This window comes from Dermacentor silvarum, chromosome 1 (assembly GCF_013339745.2).
Source record: "Dermacentor silvarum isolate Dsil-2018 chromosome 1, BIME_Dsil_1.4, whole genome shotgun sequence".
Taxonomy (NCBI): Eukaryota; Metazoa; Arthropoda; class Arachnida; order Ixodida; family Ixodidae; genus Dermacentor; species Dermacentor silvarum.
Genome location: NC_051154.1, coordinates 5,991,756 through 6,005,975, shown reverse-complemented (window position 1 = coordinate 6,005,975; position 14,220 = coordinate 5,991,756). Strand labels below are relative to the sequence as shown.

At 44.8% G+C, this 14,220-nt stretch overlaps 1 protein-coding gene across 3 annotated transcripts in view; it reads right to left on the bottom strand.

The window, feature by feature from the left end:
• LOC119456281 (N-alpha-acetyltransferase 10-like) overlaps positions 1-13,986 on the bottom strand; it is a 71,332-nt gene extending 57,346 nt beyond the window's left edge. For all 3 annotated transcript variants that reach the window (XR_007465285.1, XM_049660874.1, XM_037717980.2), the window contains exons 1-3: positions 13,831-13,986; positions 3,800-3,898; positions 3,677-3,735 (exon numbers count right to left, since the gene is read on the bottom strand). Coding sequence is in view for 2 of the 3 variants with exons in the window: in XM_049660874.1 (XP_049516831.1) it covers positions 3,677-3,735; positions 3,800-3,898; positions 13,831-13,851 (179 nt within the window). In the remaining variant the exon portion in view is untranslated. The remainder of the gene's footprint in view (positions 1-3,676; positions 3,736-3,799; positions 3,899-13,830) is intronic.
• Positions 13,987-14,220: the final 234 nt, after the last annotated feature.

Genomic DNA, 14,220 nt, shown 5'->3' with positions numbered 1-14,220 from the left:
CCCCCCCCCCCCCCCCCCCCGGAGAAATGAAAACTTGCCGCCTATGAGCGGTAGCATCACTGCATGGTTGGCCAGCCTGCCCTGCTCAATATTGTGAAATGCGAACCTGCAGGTTTGTAGGACTACATCTACGGAATGTTCCAGAACACTATTCCCTGTGAAATCGAGCGGAGTCACTGTCGTTACCTTGCTTAGTGTGTATTGCTCCTGGTGTTGTCTGCTAGCCATCAGTGCATACACGTGCATAGGCAGTGTTGGTTTCTCATTATTGTTGTTCCATTATCGTGGCACTCATAATGACTTGTCAGCCGTTTTTTCCCGATGGACTGCAGAATTGGTCTTAGGCTACCATGTCTGCATTGTAATACAGGGCACGCTGCGTGTTTGGTCTCCTGCTTCACCGGTCACAGACATTTCAATTTTGTTTCTGACCAGCGCTTTAAGCATATGACAAAAGACGTTTGATGCAATTTTTAAGAAGTGGTCGCTGCGGTGCCTGTATACGTGCACTGCTTTAGTGGCACTCCAGCAAAATGTGGTACATATTTTGGTACAATGTGGCATGAGTGCAAAATGTGGCATTAGGTAAACAAGTGATGGACGAGTTGTTTTAAATGGTTGGGCACGATGCAAGCCGAACCTGCTAAGAAAGAACAAAGAAATTGGGAAAACAAATTCTGTGGCTGAATGTCATATCGCCAGGTCGACTTAACATTGCATGCATATTTCACTTTCTACAGAAAGTTTGTATGCTTTTCATCCAAAAACTTAAGAAAAGTGATGCATGAGAAGAGTATGTTATCAATTCATAGAACTTAGAGGGGTTGGCTTCAATACCAGAAAATTTACCAAACTTGCATCGACTATCGTCTACATTTCAATGTGTACTGGTGACCAGCCATCCATAGGTTTATTCTTGTACCATACATTTGAAAACTTCAATTTACTGGATGTACAAGTCTATTGTTTGCAGTTCCTCACTCAAGGTCATAGTTTCCTATGGACACTGCTCCTGAATATAAACATCTATTAGCTTGAGACCATGCGGAATCACCCTTGCTTGTAGTTTGCTTAATTGAAAAGCAGAAGGAATCACATGCAACTCAGACGTACTTAAATATAACCCTGACTCACACTCCTAGGACTTGGTCAGGCTCGCTCAGGCTTAGACTTGCGAATCCGTGCAAGTCCGAGCGAGTTACCGACCTATGAGCAGTACTACTGCACATCTCATCTGTCTACTCTGTCAGAAAGAGATGCTTCATCATAGTGAAAAAAAAGTGGCCTGTGCCTAAGTGACATCACCACCTGCATAAGATCATGGCTGCTGAGCTTTGGTGCATATTTGTGCCCACAACTCGCTAGCTTGCGTCCTAAACTTCATTACATTTGGTGAAGGTCCTTGTCCACCCTGGAACTTCAGCGTCGCACGCTATTCCCCATCACGCCCGACGAAGCAAGTGCCACTCCTCTGACGCCCAACCTGGCATTGGCGAGACCGCTCCATTGGCACAGGTGTAAAGACCAAGATTGGATCTCCTCATACGAGCGAGTGAGTGTGCATAACAGTAGCTATCTATCAAACGTTGCCAAGCTATGGTTTTTTAACCATGAAGCCGACCCTACTACATGACCTGTTTTTAAGACCAGGTTTGCCTAAGTTCTCATTGACCCAGCGGTATGCAACCTTTGTGCAGAGCAACGCTTGCATACTCAATCAACAGGTCAGCAAGAATCGTACTAGTTATATGAAGAATGTTGTCGACTTTTGCAAACGCGCCAATGCCTGAAGACACATTTCAGATGTTGCTATATAAGAGTCCTCGCACTGTCGCCAAAGTCATCAAACTCTGTCAGAGCTACAAGTTGTGGAGGCAACACCTTCAAACCAGGTGCCCTCTGGTGCCCGACGATCAAGCCGCAGACAACCACGTCCCTGTGCTTTTAAGGACTTGTTTGCACGAAGGTCGCTCACAAGCTGTGTCCTCCACCACTTCATCCAGCCTGTGATCCACTGCCAGTCATTGCACTTCTGATGTATGCAGAAGCAGTTCTTTTTCACCCATCAATGCATGGCTCATTTCCATCAACTCCACACAGCAACAGTCAAGAAGACTATCTCGCCATAGCAAGCTCGGCAACACATGCACCAGTCATAAACTCACTCATCAGTGCTCATGTCCATAATCATGGTCACTCATGACTCAAAAATGAGTGTGCATAGGTGAGTATGCCAACCTAGTTTCTTGTGGAGGCATGCTTAAATACAATCATAAAATTTAAGAACTGAGAGAAGTGACCTGGAGAAGACTTTCGACAATATCTCACACGAATTCATTCTCCAGACTATTGCCGGCCTCGAGCTTGGGAAGAGTGTCTACGACTTCGTCCGATCATTCCTTAGCCAGAGAACTGCCAAGCTCAAGATCGAAGGATACCTCTAGCAAGAAATCACCCTTGGTTCACGCAGCACGCCTCAGGGCTCAGTCATCTCGCCAACATTATTCAACATCGCAATGATCGGGCTTTCCAAGGAGCTCGCCAAGATTCAAGGAATCAACCATACCATCTTCGCAGATGACATCACCATCTGGTGCGCTGGCAGGAGTGACGGCCAAGTTGAGGACGCCATGCAGGGCGCCATCGATGCGACCGAGCGCTTCCTCTGCCCCACTGGGCTCAGATGTTCTCCATCCAAGTCTGAGCTACTTCTCTACAAGAAAAGACCCAGAGGTGGTGGCCATCGTGATTGGAAACCGGCGTCCAAAAGCAAAATAGGGCTTTTCACTGGTGACGGGTCCCCGGTTCCCAGAGTGGACTCGCCCCGAATATTGGGGATGTATATCGAGTCTAACAGTGCCAATGGTACCGCACTCAGAAGGATCATCGCCAAAACGGAGAGTGCTCTCGGCCTTCACACTCTCACAACACGGCAACATTGAACCATGTGTTGTGGGAGTGTGAAGCCATCGGCTGCCTTCAACGAGGATAGGTGGGCTGCGCTTTTGGGCAGTGCCGAACTCAACGACCAAACCCTGGCTGTCCAGACTGCCCGCGATCGGGTCGTCAAGCTCGGCTTGGCAGTCCCTACGTGGGACTAGCCGGGTGGCGCGGGGTCTCCCCTGCGTCTTCTATGGACCTAAATAAAGTTATTTCACTCACTCACTGAGAGAAGTATGGCAACAACGACAGAAGCTAAAAGATGTCACTATCTCACAAAACATATATGGCTAGATATTTTCAAAGCCTTCGAGTTACACACTGTACACAAGCAGCAGCAGCTTCTTGTGTCATCAAACACACCTGGTAGGTTTCTATGAAATCTATGCCGGTATAATGTAACGATTCTATGCCTTTTCATCAGCGGTCAGAGCAGCACAACATTATCAATGGGGTCAGCCGTGATAAGAGTGGCATAGAATCAGGAATTATGCATTTAGGATTATTTACACCAAGTAGTGTTATTTCTACTTTTGACAACTGCACATGTGGTACATACAGCGCACGGGCTATCACCAAATGTAACATGCAATTCACAAATGCAAACTGCCAATACGCAGTGTTTTGTGGTCAAAATAAGAAATTGCGCACAGAGCAAATTTGGGTGCACAAGGTAAATTCCATGATCTACCATCAAGATACGAATTCAACAGCAAATGAAATGGGAGCAACTTACATTTTTGCGAGCACGTAGCCGACAATTTTTCCTTTCTCATCTTCGGCCACATATGAGAGCTGCAACAAATGAAGGCTGCGTTAGGCACACATCTACACACAAGCAGTTGGCGATGTGCAATACCTGTGGCCACGACAGACCATGGTAGAAGTAATACTTCATCTGATAGTTCTCTGGAAGACACAGCAAATTGCAGTGCTGCATGTTCATCAGGTCTTCTGTCTGCATAAGAAAACATTAGCCATCAACAACCGTGCAGTCTGCTGCCCACCGACCGACAAAAAAACTCACTCGTGTGGCAAATGGTTTACTTTTCTATTACACGAGTCTGGATGACCGCACCCTGTGTGGCATGCACCTCGAGTGCCCCAAATCACACAGGGCAAGCGGATTTTCCGATGAAAATGGAAACGACGCATGCACTCAAAGCCTTTTTCTGCAACACACATTCATCCAGCTCAGTGGACCAAAATAGTGGTGGAAATCCCCACCCAAGCTTAGCAGCATAATGTAGCACACCATCAAGCAGCCATGAAACAGTAAATAAAGCAATTTGCTCATTTTTGTTTAAGCACTTGCTGAAAACAGAAACGAGTGCAGGGCAGTTATTTGTAAATGGAAATGAGGCATTAGATTGTTGTCTCTTTTTGAAGCATTGCAAGTCTTAAAAACACTACACGAATGCAACCAGTTCAGTATTCTTGACTGTTGTCTTGAACACAGTATTTCAGCATAAGTACTTAATTAGCAGACATTAGGTAATTAACCAACTTTTAATATATCGATTTCAATGCAAGAGCTTGAATAAAAAGGTTGTAGAGTATATTGACAAATATCCAACTCTATTCTTCCCATTAAGACAGCTACTGTGGTTCTATTTTTTTTTTTCGAGGCTTCAATGACAGCGAATGAAAGCTGAAAATGTACCATGTGACTAGGCACTTGCAAACAGCGACTTCCGTGTCCTTAATATTTGAACGAATTATCAATAGACAGCTTTGGATTACGGGACGCAAGTGACTTGCGTACACCTCAAGTGTGCTTGTGTTTTGCTGTGACCCAAGCAGCTTACAAGCCTCTTGTGTACACTCTAATGCTGCACGCAGGCCACATGCAAAGCAACGACTGTCTTTGTCGTAACACCTTCGCACACATAGTGTATCAACAGCAAAAGAATGCTGGCACGGCTTCAAGAATTTGCCTATCACTTCAGCAGTCAAACTCGCAAAAGTGGAACCTCCTTCAGGGCCTGCATGCAGCATTTCATTGGAGGCATGTTTGAAGGCACCAATGTCGCTGGGCACAAGTAGATTTGGTGCACTTTCCTTGGAGCCCCCAAAAATAAATCCACAACACCTATTTTCATAAGAAATTCATTTGCATATTTTTCAATATGCTCTACAACTAATCCATTTTTGCATTTAAATCAATACTTTAAAAGGCAATATTCTTTTTTAATGACTTAAGCTCATAGAAAAGATAGTTGAGTTGCTCAAGAGGACAGCTAACAATGCTGCTTTAGATGCACTCGCATAGCGCCCACCTTGTACTTTTTTTTTTAACTTGGCACAAGTTAGCTGCATTAGAATGCTATTAGGTAGAATGGTAGAATTCTGTTAGGTGCATTCTACCGGTGCTAACACATGGTGCAGAAGCTTGGAAGTTGACAAAGAAGCTCGAGAGCAAGTTAAGGACAGCACAAAGAGCAATGGAACGAAAAATGTTAGGTGTAATGTTAAGAGACAGGAAGAGAGCAGTGTGGATCAGAGAGCAAACGGGGATAACCAATATTCCAATTGACATTAAAAGAAAAAAATGGGTATATAACCGATGGACCATTAGAGTTACAGAATAGGTGCCAAGAGAAGGGAATTGCAGTCGAGGACGGCAGAAAACTAGGTGGGGGGATGAAATTAGGAAATATGGAGGTAGAAATTGGAATCGGCTAGTGCAAGACAGGGGTAACTGGAGATCACAAGGAGAGGCCTTCGTACTGCAGTGGACATAAAAACAGGCTGATGACAAGTTAGCTGAAACATCCTGTATATATTCATTTTTCAATGCTTGTTTTCTGAAGTGCTCTATGGTTTAACAGTGATAGCTGAAACAGTGCGAGGCATCTTTTTAGAAAGAAGGGTTTAAGGGTTTCCACTATTGCGGAAACCCTTAAACCCTTCTTTGTTTATCTGGGCCTTCCAAACAATAATGGAATACTTCTCAAAATTATACTTTTTATAGCTTATATGTTACCAGGGTTCATACAGCACATTTGATTCAAAATTCAAGGGCAATTCAAGGATTTCAAGGATGCCGAAGGCAAAATTCAAGGAGGAGGAAACAAACCTTATTCGCACACATACACTGAAAAATAGTGAATTGTCCCTCTTAGCTGCAATTTCTTGCAGCTAAGCAGCTGCTGTATTGATACACTCAAGCTCTTCAGGGGGGTATTCTGTAAGAGTCCACCTAGTGGACTGTCCATTTCGGCGGTTCCCGATTGGCTCCAGCTACACAAGCGAGAAAGAGCCAGCCAGTCTCCGTCTCACTTGTACAGCTGGAGCCAATCAGGAACCACCGAAATGGACAGTCCACTAGGTGGACTCTCGCAGAATACGTCCCCAGGTCCCTTTTTATGACTTTCCCATCGTAAAGATTTCAACTGCCTTCTGGCATGACAGTTAGTAGTGTCCAACTTGAGCCAAATTAAGACACTCGTCTACTTTCTGCCAGGCATGGCTCGAAAAGTGGAGCCATGATATGGCTGCGGTGTGAAGCAACTAGCAAAACAAAAAAATTGTGGCATAGCTTGGTCGTTAGATCTGTTTTTGTCTAACTCCATGATGGCAAAGGTGATTTAAACAAGCCTGTCCTTGGTGGCTGTGGGCAATCGTTTAGACACTCTAAAAATAAACTATTTAGGATCATTTCCTGAGAGACAGTATGCACGACATAGACCGCTAAGCGGAGTTTGTTACTTTTAATGTTCGAAGGTCACCCCCAACCCTAGTTTTCATGTAATTCAAGCAGCACATTTATTTTCAAGGAGGTGTACGAACCGTCTGTTACTCTCTGGAACATGCATGTCCCTGAACATGTACGTGCGTTTCTTAGCTGCTTCCACTGTGAAACTCCATGAAATAATTTCTAGCGGCAAGCTTTGAGTTGGCATAATTCCTGCACTTCTTCAGAGTGGGAGCTGCTGTATCACAGATCGTCAGATGCACACGCAGAAGAACATGTCGATAATAGCACGTGCCTGCATGCTTTGAAATTGCGCATGCTCCGGCCGCGTGGCCAGGGTATAAAACCCCCGAGTACAGCCTTTTTCAAGAAACATTCATTTTTGTTAGCACAACCAAGTGTTTATTTTGCTCAACGTTTCATTCGTGCTCCCTGATCCGCTCATTCAGGCAGCGCCCGGCCCGGTTTGTCCTAAATAGGAACGACCGCAGGAGAGGGGAACTTCATAACCTACCCCTTTGGCACATCTCATGAACGGTCGTGCATGCTTAGTTCCGCAACCGCTTTTCCCTTTTCCTATCCGAGAGCAAAGGCCTCCGAACTTCCCATATAGGACAAACCGGGTGCTGTTTATAAATGAGCGGATCAGGGAACATGAACAAACTGAGCAAAATAAAGAGGGCCCAAATTTGCCTAAGCATATTAGAAACTGCCCCTCGCATTCTTGTGGGCCATGCTTTTCTGATGCGTGGATTCTCACCAGAAGAAAAGGTATAAAAGCCAGGGAAATGATGGAAGAATTCTACATCAGCAAAAAAGGTAGCTTGTGCGTTAGTGAAACTTCCACATTCTTGTACAAGGCTGAGCAAAAATTTTTTCAGCGTCCCTTATCATACCGCACCTGATGCTTGAATGAATGTTTGTTGCGCAGGTGCTGACTGAATATGTATGTGCCTTCGTATAATAAAGCAGTTGTGAGTGGCGCTCTGTCCCGTTGTCTTCTCTTGTGTGCTTTTTGGCGCCTTAAGGTAGTTATAATGAATAGATAGCAACTTGCCCAACATGAAGTTCTCTTAAGAAAGAAAGACACTGCAGGAAGAATTACAACCCGCCAAGCCTTTCATGCAACAGATGCAACATGGAACGGCATTGTGCCATCAGAGTTCTGTCTGCCACCAATGTGGTAAAAGAGGGCATATTGCAAGGCAAAGGAGCCCATGTCCACACATCACGAATGTTTGCTGTCGAAGGAACGGAATGCAAAAGTGAACAAGAGATGCTGTAAGTTCTCATCGCGCACAGTTCGGCCAATAAGAACATGGTGCAGCCAATTGAGCACGTCTAAACGTGGGAAATTAAGGCTGCAAAGGATTGTCGATACGGGGTCACTGGGGAGCGTAATCTCCAAGAGCTTGTGTAAGAATCATTGCAAGTGGTGGCCTGCAGTACAGAAAACCCCACTGGGCCTTTCATGTTTTCTGGGACCATTGCCGTATACCATGAGAACGCAAGTCGCAGCCGAAATCGACCGGCTCGTGGGAGGGGTGGCACCAGTTAGCGTGGCTGAATGGGCAACGCCAGAGTGCCTGTAGCGAAGAACGGAGACGTCCGGCTGTGTGGAGATTTTAAACTGACAGTTAACCCAGTGACACGAGTAGAACAGTACCTGCTACCGAAAATTGATATTTTTGCAGCGCTATCAGGAGGTGAGGTATTCAGCACTCTCAACTTACGAAATGCATACAACAAGCTTTCCCTTGATGAAGCAGCCAACAAGATAGAATACATACAAAGGCCTCTTCTGCTACAACCGCTTGACATTTGGCCTCGGCACCGGCGCTGTTTCAGTGTCGCATAGAAGCAGTGCTACAGGGCCTACCAGAGGTGGAAGTTTACCCGGACAACATTATTGTAGCAGAAAAGGACACCACGGTGCTGCGGCAAGTGTTCAAACGACAATTGTCTCAATAGGGTTCCGGGAAAAAGAAATGGCATTTTTTGGGGGCACCAAATCGATGCAAGAAGCCTTCATCCACTGCAGGACAATTTGTAGGCAGTGCTAGCCACTTACATCGGTAAGCCAGCTAAAAGCATTCTTGGGACTGGTTATATACTACTCCAACTTTCCGCCAAACTTGCCATCCACTTTAGCTCCGTTATACCAACTGTTGTCTAACGGAGTGTCATGGTGTTGGGAGCCTGAGCAGGCAACAGCTTTTCCAAAAAACAAAGCGTGCCATGAGCGCAGCAAACTTTCTCGTACAATACGATCCTCAGAAACCCTGCGGCTTCAGTGCGACGCGTCTGCGAGGGAATAGGCGCAGTTTTGTCTCACCGCGTGAACGAGGTGGATAATCCCATTGCGTTCCACTTGAGAACACTTACCCCCGTCAGCGGAACGCAATTATTCCCAATTAGAGAAGGAGGCACTAGCGCTCGTTTTTGGCGTTGTCAAGTTCCGAGATTATCTCTTTTGCAATAGGTTCACCCTTGCTACCGATCACAAGCCTCTTACTGGTTTGCCAAGTACAGACAAACCAATTCGGCAAATGCCAGCGGCAAGGATTCAACATTGGGCGCTGCTCTTAGCGGCTTACCAATACGACTTTGAATACCAAAAAGGGGAGCTCAATGCAAATGCAGACGCTCTGAGCCGCTTGCCGGTGCGCAATAATGGCTGTGAAAATGTGCTGACCGAATATGTCTTGCAGGCGCTAGATGATTTTGCTTTGTCTGCATAGAAAGTGTCCGACCACACCAGAGGCTGGCCCAGTCTGGCATGCTTTCTCTCCATCAGAAGACTTGCAACAGAAAGTACACAGAGCAATGGGTGTTTTCATAAAGCTTGAGGCGGGCACTATCAGGAGAGTTGGCAGGTATGACATGTTCTGCTGCCAAACACGAAATATAAAACACACTTATGGTAGGAATTGCGTATTGTTGCTAAGACAATAAGCGGCATGCATGTGCCTAGATGCAAGGAGCCCAAACCAAGCTTACTTTTTGCCTGATGGTAATGCATGTGCTGGAGCATAATGTTACAACTCTCATTATATTTGTGTGTTGAATATCCTGCCCTTGCGTAATTGGGCGCTTGCTAGACTGCTTCTTGAGAACTTTGTGTATTACATCTAATCAAGGTGTTCAAGGTCTCTAGTCATACAACGTTTCAGTGCCAACAACAAAATTTGTGAACCATATTTATTGCAAAGAGGGGTCCATCTTCTGCGCAGCGAAAGGTGCAGTGGGTGCTGCATTTCATGTTCGTGTGCATGCTAAAGAACCCTCCCTCATAACCCACTGTTTCAGGACCCCCCAAATTAAACTCAACATGATTATCCACAACATGGTAAAATACAATTAAGGTTGAGGTGCAAGGCCTCCCAGTAGATAATGCAGTGGTAACAATTATGCAGCCTCACTTTTAAAGCAATCTATACTAGGGCTGGGCTTCGATTAAAAATTTTAACCCGATTATTTGGTATCTTTTAATCAATTAATTAACCGACAATTCGGATTTAAGATTTACGTACATAAACAAAAAAATCAATGCCTGCGATTTGCCACGATACATACACTTTGAGGAAAGAAAAGAAAACATGCTATTTGAATCGACAGTTGCCTTTATTATTACTTGAACAACACTGTGTAATGAATGAACATTCAAGCACGTCAAAGTGAGGCATAGCTGCGGAGGCAAAGTAGCTTGGCAGTAGAGCATTGCTGTGCCTATTAACAATGCCAGCTGCAGAAGAGAAGGTGCATGACATTGATGTTGTCTTCAGGACGCACATCACTGTTTTTACAACTAGCATAGTTATACCTACTGATTTTAGTCCTGTGAAATTATTCGTGATTAATGCTTCAATCGATTAATTGAAAGGTTAATCGACCAAATGACCAGCTTTAATGTATACATCTTTAAAATAAAAGCAGGCCCTTGGGCAATGCCAGAGCTTGTCTGGATTCAGAAGCACAACTTTCTGGTTAGTTAGATAACCGTGCAACCATCACTGTGGTAATCAAAGACTTACAAGCTCCAGTTGTACATTAGGTACCCCTTTGAAAATCTAGCAGCTGACTTGTCAAGGCAAAACATGAGGTCTGTCCAGAAAGTTGTCAAACTTTTTAAAAATTTAAAGGCGAAGTGGAAAGTGCAAGTGAATTGCATTAGCACTACATCAGACCTCTTTGAGGTCCCGGATCTATGATTGACCACACTGCAAAGTTGTTCCTCTACACATGTCCTGCCTCTTTGAGGAGCAAACTGTCTGGAGCAGACCACCACCACAAACACCTCTACCACGTGACCAGCTTCCCACACTTTGACGCTCCTAATACTAACGCATTATTATAAACAGTTGCCCAGAAAACAATTGCTCCTTAGCCTGAATCTAGCAGTTGTGTTGCCAAGGAGACTGCACCACAGTGATGCTGGTGTTATAAGCCTGCCTTCAGGCTCTTTTTTACCTGGTAATCGAAACCAATTCAGGCTAATGAGAAAACTTGCATCTGGTACTTGTGGAAATCACTGCTCTAATCGCACTGCCATAAAATCATGCAAGGCATTCTCCAAGATCACAAAGTCATTTGTTGCACCTTAAATTTATGATTTCTGAAACATTCATTATGTTTCCTAGTGCCATAAACTCAACCATATTTCTTTTGCTGCTTGCACGAATCCACACGATGCTTGCACCACACACATTCAGCATGGCACCCAATAGACACACTTAAATGTGCACTGCAAAAGCTGCTTTTTGACAGGCATTGGCATTTTTTTGACAGGCATCGACTGAGCACTTCAAATGAATTCCATTAACTAACGGGTGGCAGCAAACCTCCATATGCATTGTCATCAACTAAAGGGTGCATTGCCTTTCTGTTTTTATTTTTATGTGTAAAATTTTAATGTAAAAATTTAATTTACATACTTTCAAGCTGTGCTCTTTTTTTTCTTGTATCTAATGCCCTTGTCTTTATACAGCTCACCTGACCTAATTTGCAAGCAACCCCGACAGCTTTACATGGGGACTGTAATCTGCGCACTTTTGTACCCGTAATAAATTTCACGATCTTTCAAGTCAACGTAGAGTGGAATCCCTGGACAGCTACTCTCAACTTGGAATAGCCCAACACCTGCGGAGAGTTTTGCTACCAAGGATAGACACAGATGGTCCTGCATCCACCTGAAGTCTCTCAATATGACAATGTTCCAATCTTCCAACGCACAGTCAGCTACTTCCTGCTCCCATGAGTTGACTGTAACAGACTCTTTGTCATCAAATTTGCCAAATATAAGTGGCATTTGATGATGACTTGCATGCTGTACCACAGTGCCCAATACATTGACGACACTTTGAATCACGCACCTTGGAGAGAGTTCTGCTCATAAAATGGTCATCAGTTGCCTTTCAAATGATAACATGCTTATTTAATCACAGATGCTTGAACTTGTTTCAGCACTTGAACAGCCCTCTTTCGTTGAGTTTGGTGTCCAAGTTCATGCTCCTTCAGCACGGTGAACTGAAATCTCTGTATTGATGCATCACTTATTCATGCTGATTTGTAATTATTAGTGCGTGCGTGGGAGCTATAAATAGCCCTCAACAAATAACATCCAACGAAAAGACCAGATGTTCACATGGCTCACCAATGGCAAGGTTTAAGAACTGCAAACACACTCAGCTAAGAGTTCATCTAATTGTCCACAGCAACTGACCAGCCACAATTACTCTGACGGAGTGCGACAACACGCAATCGCAGCGCTATACCGCACTGAAGAGGCACCGGCTTCGAAACAGAGCTGCCTCAAGCCGAAAGTCCACAAAGTACGACCAACGTCACATGGACACTTCGAAGGCCCTCAAACTGGCAGTCTCCCTAATCAATGGCAAATTGAGCACTGCTACACGCGTTGATTCAATGGCCACTGAGTCAAAAGTCAATCGAGTCAACAGTTTCATGGAACTCTTTCGAATTCTCAATGGTCTTCCAGTGGCAATTGCATGCCCTTTCATATCAGTGTTTTCAAACCAAGAGGAAAAATAAATGTCTGCCCTCAAAACATTCTCTTAAAACTATCAGTGTCGAGTTAAAAGCAATTTATATATGCGCAGATAGTGCTACAAGTTATCGATTAGTTGTCTTTTTTCTTTTTTTTTTTTTTTCTTGCGCAGCTTTGGTATGGCGACCATTTGGCGACTCATCTGTAACATGAAATTAGTGAAACTCTCAATGCCTGTTGAAAACTGCTTTGTGATAGCAACACAACACCTTCGACAGAGTTGGGCAGTTTCAAAGGCCCTCGTCTCAAGGGCCTTTGCCTCAATAAGCGCACTCAAAGGACGGGTGTATGAGAACAACCCTCACACTGCTACAGACAGCCCAGCACACAACTCCAGCAAACCTCCACCGTGCATTATGCAGTGTCGTGCGCAGACACGTCTTCAAGCCGGTGGTGAACATTTTCAGCCTATTTTGCAGGAATCACAGCACTGCCGTAAGTAAAACTTGAAATTTTAAGACCACCCATTCCACTGCACGGTCAGTTTTCGGACACCCACTACAAACAAGTAAACGCCTTCTTCCATCGTCTCCTTGAAGATGGAGCCGCAAAACAGGGAATTGCATGGCCAAACCTCGTCGCACAAGTGTCTAATCTTAACTGGGTAATTGGACTCTATTCTAAAATCATGAAACGTTGTATGAGGAATAAGCTCTTAACCACTAGAGATTGGCATAAAGTTGCAGTCATTACTTGAAACACTCCAAAGAAACACTCGAGATGTGCTTTCAACAGAAATCTGCACAATCTAAGCAAAGTATGCTTCTCTGAAATTTGCCATGCATAAATGAATAACAGCAGAAAATGCAGAGAAGCAACACAAGAAAGTTATGCCACATCCGAGGGCTCGCTGGGGCCTCCGCGTGCGCACACGGCTGTCCGCATTTGTATGCCGAGGCCTCGGCGGCCCGAATCCACGGTTCCAGCTTCGATCTCCCCGCTGCCTTTTAGGAGCCCTGCAGATCCTGCAGCGCCCGCTTTATTATAATCTCAGGTGCTCTCCTGAATCGACGTACTCAACACTGCTGATTACAACGGTTGCAGTGCGGTAACTGACAAACCCTTCGTAGTGACGGGGTATCTCAAAAGTGGCCGCGCAATCACAGACACCAATACCACTTCTTACCTTTGCGCAACGGATGTTCATTTTCAAGATAAATTAAAGTACAGGTGCACAGGACTTGGACAAGTCAATGTACGATCACGGAACATCAACCCTTGTAAGAACGCATGCAGGAAGCAACATTGGGAAGCCAATTCACATGGTCGCGAAGGCGAGGCTGAAATACGGTTCCAAGCCAATGAGCAGCGACATCAATGATAGTCGTGCGATTGAAGCGCGACTACATCTCGCGGGGCAAAGCACTTGGTGATGAAAATTATGCATCCAATATGTCTCCAAAGCAAACATTTGAAAAATTGCAGACAATACCATCGCCTCCTATATAATCTAGCCATAGCCTCCTATAGCCTCCTACATAGCCTCATATATAATTTATGCCTGCCGGATGAGCGC